We start from the raw sequence: 6,864 nt of genomic DNA on the forward strand, positions 1-6,864 counted from the left end.
AGTTCTTTTGTTTAAATCTTTTGAGTTCTTTTGAAGTTTTTGATATTAAAAAATGCTGTTGATTTTTAATTTTATTCTATATCATTCTATTTTTTGGTACAGAAAAGATGTAAACAGTCAATTTTTATTGTATCCTACTATAATTTATTCTTAATTTATCTTTATTTTATTTAAGATTTTTATTTATAATATAAATAAATCACAAATAAATGAATAAATAAACAAATAAATAAATAAATAAATTGAATTGATTAATTACATATAAATTAGCAAAACAAAGAATTCTAGAAAAATCTATAAATAAATAGAAAAAGAAATTGGTAAATAATCGATAAATCATTAATCGATAAATGAATTAATAAAAGAATATATAAACAGTCAAATAAATAATTAATAAATTAATAATTAATAAAAATTAATATTGTAGAAATAAATTAATAATTTACTCTCAATATATTTTTAATTAGAATATTTTAATTTTTAATTAAAATATATTATACAATACTTTTTCGATTATGCGATTTCGATTATAGAATTGTCTTTCAATGTCAGCCAATCAGAAAGCCTCTATTTGAACTATGGACGCGGTCTCTTATGGAAAGTCATCGTAACAGGATTCGTGTTCTTAACCGACTTTGGCAATTCGATTACGCAGTAAGTAATTCATATTTTGTTATCGAATTTATAAATTATTATCATTTTCGATTATTTAATAATTAATTTATTGTATATTATTGTAATGATAAAATTAGTATTTTTATGCTTTTTTCGTGTATTTTGACTGAATTAAGATTATCAATATTTCGTGCTTTGTTGAGTTGAAATTTGAATTCACTTGTTGCTTCATGCTTAATATGATTTTTTTTAAATCTTTATTTTACGATTTTGATTAAATTCATTTGATTAAATTATTATTCGATTATTGGTAACAAATCGAAATAACTTCAGAGAAAAAATGATTTATACCATATATATATTATGACGATTTGTAATTGATGATTTTGATATTTCTTTTAATAAAAATAGATTTACTTAGAGATTTCTATAATTTTATTATCTATTAAAATGGATGTAGTTTTATTTTATCAAATTAAATTATTTTAATGATACTTGTTGTGTTTTTAAATGTATCTGTAATGTTTGTATACTTTTCTCTTTTCCATTCAATATTATATTCAAAATTAATGATTTTTTTTCATAATATATCTTTTCCAAGAAATTAAGAGTTTGCATTCATATGTTTCTACTTGTTGCCAAATTACTTCTTCTTCTTAATTTGCGATTCAATAATCGAAATTATAACGCGTCATTGTGTTATCGATATTCGTGATGATTAGAAATTCCATTCTTTTTTAAGGTGTGTGATTTATTTGCTGCATAGTACATACATATTTCTTTCCACAGTTATCTATTTATCATTATTATTATTCAATCAATACGTGTTTATTACTATAATTAACAATCTTTCAAAAGAATTATTCATTTTTCTTTATTCATTTATTTCACAGTTATAATTTCAACTATAATTCATGTTACCATTTTCTAAGATGAAATTTGAGTTTAATTATTGAATTATATATATTTTATTTTAATGTGATCAATTAATTTTATATATTTTGTGTATTTATTTAAAAATTTTTATATTCTTCTATACAGATTATTACTCACCTATTACTGATTCAATTTCAAATTCCAATATGGATGCCAACGTACTTTTTTAAACGGACATTTGATATTTTGCTTACGTACTGTATGTATTTATTTTATTTTTATTCACTCGTTTTTATTTTATTATTCCAAAGTATTTATACTTTTGTAATGAACATTTATCACATATTAATATTTCTATTTAAATAATTTGAAAATATTTATTTTATTTTCCTTGTTATTAATATAAAAATTATCATAAAAAATTTACAATTCGTAGCTTTAAAAAAATAATAATATTTTCTGAAGCAAATGTTCAATAGAAAAAAAGAAGAAAAATATGGAAAGATTTTGCTTCTTTATTATTAATCTTCTTATTACTAATTTAGTTTCAGAAAATTTTAATGATCGTGCGCAATGCGATCTGTAAATTCAGTGTTTGCTCCGTAATAGTTTTTCTACTATTTTAGAGCACAATAGCTCTTAATTAAATTTATTTATTATACTCGCGAAATTAAAATTAGTGTTTGTTCACCGATTGTAAATTGTAAAGATATTAGTCCTTTATTTTTTATTTTTTTTTTTCTTTATTCATTTCGGAATAGGATAAAGTGCTTCTTCAAGGGAATAAAGCGATCATCCACCACAAAGAGGTAATTAATTTTATTTATTTCCTATTTATTCCAACTTTTTCAAATAAGTTACTGTATTTAAATTATAATGTTTCATATTTTGTTCATTTCCTTGATGCCCAAATTTTTTCCACTGGGATTGTGGAAATACTCAATACTTCTGAATCACTTTAAACGTTAAAAAAATTGCAAAGATAATTCTATAACAATATATATAGTCATAAAACAGATTGAATTTCATTATGTTATTTAAATTTGAGTATGTAGAATAGCGTATTATAATTGTTTCCGGAAATTTTTCAATTTTCTTCTCTTTTGTTTTTTTTTTGTCAGTATGATCAATATTGCAAATATAATAAAGCATTCATCGTGGTTGATTTAAAAAATTTTCTATTTTATAAAAAAAATATTTTTTCAATGTTGCAATATAAAATGAATATTTCACTCGCACTTTGTTGCTCGAGTTTATATCGAGTGGAAGATATTTTTTTTGTGGCCCTTCTGGCTATTAAGTTGTTTTCTTTTTCAGCATCCTCCAACATCACGTTTTGCATTTGTTGCAGAAAATATTGCTATAAAATATATATTTTTCTTTATTTTCATTTATGAATATTTTTCCAAGTCTTTTAAAATATCGAATTTAAATTCTTTTCAATAAATTTTTTAAAACCAATAATGATAAATGTTCATTATAAATTTTATTTTTTTATATTATTGCATACTATTTTTTTAATATTTCAGTTTTGTTTTCTAGTTTTTTCTTTTTTAATTATATTATATATCATATATTAATATATTAATCCTTTAATTAAGTTTGTTTCAGATATATTAACTTTGAGAATCATGTGTTTTAAGATAATAAATAATTATATCTTATTGTTGAATTTTACTGAAAATTATTTTTAGTTTGATTTGTTTCAGGAAGTATTTCAATCAAGCAAGACACATATATCTTCTCCCTTTTTCTTAATTTATATTATCTTTCTATAGGAGGGTCCCTCAAATAAATCTTATATTTTCATAGAGATTTCGTAGATATAGATAAGTAGTACCTTTAGCTTTTAAAAAAAATAGGAAAAACGTTTAGATTTTAGTAAGTAGATAAAGATTCTATGATCAATTAAAAAATAAATATATTTCATAAAACTTTTACTAATTCTTTTTTGTAGTTTTTTGTTTCAGAAACCAATGTGAAATCAGTATGTAATTAAGAGATATTTGTATTTTAAACAACCTCCTTGATTTTATTGAGATTTTTATGTAAATAGGTTTTGTATGTAGGCTCCCTAAATAAATCTTTAAATTATTATTTAGAAATATATTACTTTTAGACTTGTAATAAATAGGCATTATAATAAATATACTAATATAGCTAATATATAGATAGGAATTACAAAGAATTGTAAGTATAAATATTTTAAGTTAATATTTCTTAAGGATCCTGTTAAATTACATTTATAATTATTTTTTTAAGTATAAATTCTAGAATATAAGTAATCCTAAGTAGAATATAAGATGGCTTGTAGAACTGCTATTTGTAGAAATGCTGCTTATAAAAATGCTGCTTAAAAAAGAATATATTTGTAATGCATGCATAATAAATGATAATATTGATAATATTTTATATATATATATAAGTATAATTCTGTATGGAATACAGATTTATATATATAGATTATATATTAGATATATAGATTTATGGATATATATATATATAAATGATGATGGTGAATAAAATAAGTATAATTCTGTATGGAATACATTTCATTTTTTTTTAGTTTTAAACTGTAATTGTTAATATTTTATATTTTCATGATAACATCTGTATCCCATAGAATTATTAAGAATAAATTAAGATATAATTTAATTTTTACTTTCAGATTTAGCTTGTCGCATCGATTTTCCTTAAAATTCCTTTTCGCTATTTATCCTTTTGCATAATGATCAAAGAATGAACATTTTGCAAATCTATATCAAAAGAAAAATTTATTTTTATTGATTTTAATTGATTTTTTAAATAAGTTTTTGCGTAAAGAAGAATGGATGGGATCGTGGATCTCCAATTCGCAGCAAGCACGTAATGAGATCTGGAAAATCATTATTATTCACTATATAATTCATATCTGTGATACAATTATAAATTTTATAACAAATAATATGAACTAATTGGCTGCGCATGTAATTGTATTGTACATGCGATTGTAATTATTATTTTTTTATATAATTATTGAGATTAATTAAGTTATTGGTAACATTTTTATTTTGATTTTAAAAATTACAATGAATCATTTATTACTTTGTTCATAATAAACATTTTGGAATCCTATATATATAAATTTTTTTTGTATATATAAATTTAATATATATAAATAAAATTAATATAAATTTAAGATGAATATAATTTCTACGTTGTCCATGGTAAATTGCAAAGGAAACATTCTACTTTTTTCAAAGTCGATATTTCAGAACTTAAGATATAAAATCCCGTAAGATGTCAGGTTCTGTATCTCATCTATGATATATATTATGCGATATTATCGATATAATGATATTATCGATATAGATATGAAATGAGAATAGTGCTAGAACGAGAGAAATTATAATTAAATATCATTATATGATTTTTTACACAATGAGTAATTCAGAATAGAGTATATAATATTTCAAAGATAGTAGATCTATTCTGTATTTTGTTTGTGGTTACAGTCAAACAAAGTATAGATATGCTATGTAAGTGCTGCTCCCTGTACGTGATATAAGAATCATGAAATTTTTAAGGTTAACTCTAATCTTAAAAACTAATGTGAAATTTATATCGGTTAATAATATGTATATTTAAATATCTTGACAAAAATTTGTTAGGTCAATGCTAGATTAGATTAGACCAGTGTTATATAGTGTATATAATATTTTGATTGTTAATGTTAATTTTAAAATTTTGATTATTATTTGTATGTGGTGAATCCAGTGTATAAAACAATGAATCAAATTAATTTTTAATCGAATCATTATAAAGAATAATTTAGAATATTGGAACGAAAATGATTCAGTTTTAAAAGACAAATTATTAACAAAAAACTGAGTTTAAGAAGCGCATGAAAATATAATCGAAATAGACTGAAATGTTTAATTTGAATATATTATTTCGTAATAATTTTTGTTTTGATTTGATACTAGCAAATTATTTTCAAAAATTTTGGCGGTAAAAGTGTAGTGACACCTGGAGCATGTTTATTGTAGTTATAAGGAATTCATTTTGGTCAATTATCAACATTTGAATTTAAAAAACGGTATGTATCGTTTAAATATTCGAAATAAATTTTCAAATTATTATCTTTTTTTTGCATGTATGGTATATAAAAGAAAAGTTGAATATTTTAAATATTAATACCATTCATATCTAAGATGAATAATTAGGATATTTTCAAATACTTTCTGTATTAAAGTAAAATAATTATTCGATATTATTTATTTTTTCGTGAATATATCAACATGTCTATTAAAAAAATGATTGATAATCATAATTACAATATATTTAAAATATTTGAAATAATATATAATTAGAAAATCTTTGATTGAATGATTGAAACAAAAAATTGAAGTGAGGTTATGATATTATCGAATGTATCTATTTAATTTTGTGATGTTTAAGAATATAATATTATATGCACGTTTATATAAATATAATCTTTATTAATTTTTTAATTTAATGAAATAAATATACTTTATTTTACTATTACTCAACTTTATATTTTTAATTTAAAGAGAACGGAAGAAAAATAACTACATCTATCATTATGGTGGAATTACCAAGACTTGCTTTGGATATTGCAGTTCCTCCTAATGCTCTTGCTCGTCGAGGTGGTGTTACTATTTCTGAAGATATTATCTTGACATTTCTTCAAGTAAGAAAAATTATTTTTTTCTCTATTGTTTAATATCTTTTCGAATTTTTAATAACTATAAACATATATCTCATTTAATTCTTTATGCATCTTCTAAATCACTTCAATACAAACTGCACAGTCGATAACTATTTTAATGCATCGGAAATATAAGAAAATTTACTTTATATTAAACAATTATTTTTCATAAAATATAAGTATATTTGAATTTAAATTACTCTACTTAAACTCTAATTAATTCATTTAATGTTAACTTATTGTTCATAACAGAATTATATTGAAATAATAACTTTATCGAAAAATATAATATCGATTTTAAAATACACAAAGATATTGAATGAAATTATTAGTACTAACAAAAGGAAATATTCATGTTAATAAAACACGATATTTCTTATCTGATCGATCCATAGAGTTCATATTAACTAAATATTTGTGGGTAATATAACATCAGGTATAATTTACGATAGAAGGAAATCAGTTCGTTTCACAGTCTCTTTGTATTATACACATTGAATGTATGTAATTCGCAATACGTCTGGCTTCGAAGGAATGTTTCTATCGAGCGTGTACAATCTATCATTTGCACAAACATTAGGTAATCCATGTTAAAATTAACTTCATTCAATTGCTGATAGAGACAGAATAACAATTACTTTTAATATAATTTCAATACTTAT

At 21.4% G+C, this 6,864-nt stretch overlaps 1 protein-coding gene and 1 long non-coding RNA gene across 2 annotated transcripts in view; both read left to right on the top strand.

The window, feature by feature from the left end:
• Positions 1-553: 553 nt before the first annotated feature.
• LOC133666758 (uncharacterized) lies at positions 554-3,588 on the top strand. The gene is made up of 2 exons (XR_009831340.1): positions 554-654; positions 1,657-3,588. It is a non-coding gene; the product is annotated as an uncharacterized LOC133666758 (long non-coding RNA).
• Positions 3,589-5,416: 1,828 nt separating this feature from the next.
• LOC107994850 (uncharacterized) overlaps positions 5,417-6,864 on the top strand; it is a 90,380-nt gene continuing 88,932 nt past the window's right edge. The window contains exons 1-2 of the mRNA XM_062080114.1: positions 5,417-5,569; positions 6,045-6,184. Coding sequence (XP_061936098.1) covers positions 6,077-6,184 — 108 coding nt within the window. The 5' untranslated portion in view covers positions 5,417-5,569; positions 6,045-6,076. The remainder of the gene's footprint in view (positions 5,570-6,044; positions 6,185-6,864) is intronic.

Source organism: Apis cerana, linkage group LG1 (genome assembly GCF_029169275.1).
Source record: "Apis cerana isolate GH-2021 linkage group LG1, AcerK_1.0, whole genome shotgun sequence".
NCBI lineage: Eukaryota > Metazoa > Arthropoda > Insecta > Hymenoptera > Apidae > Apis > Apis cerana.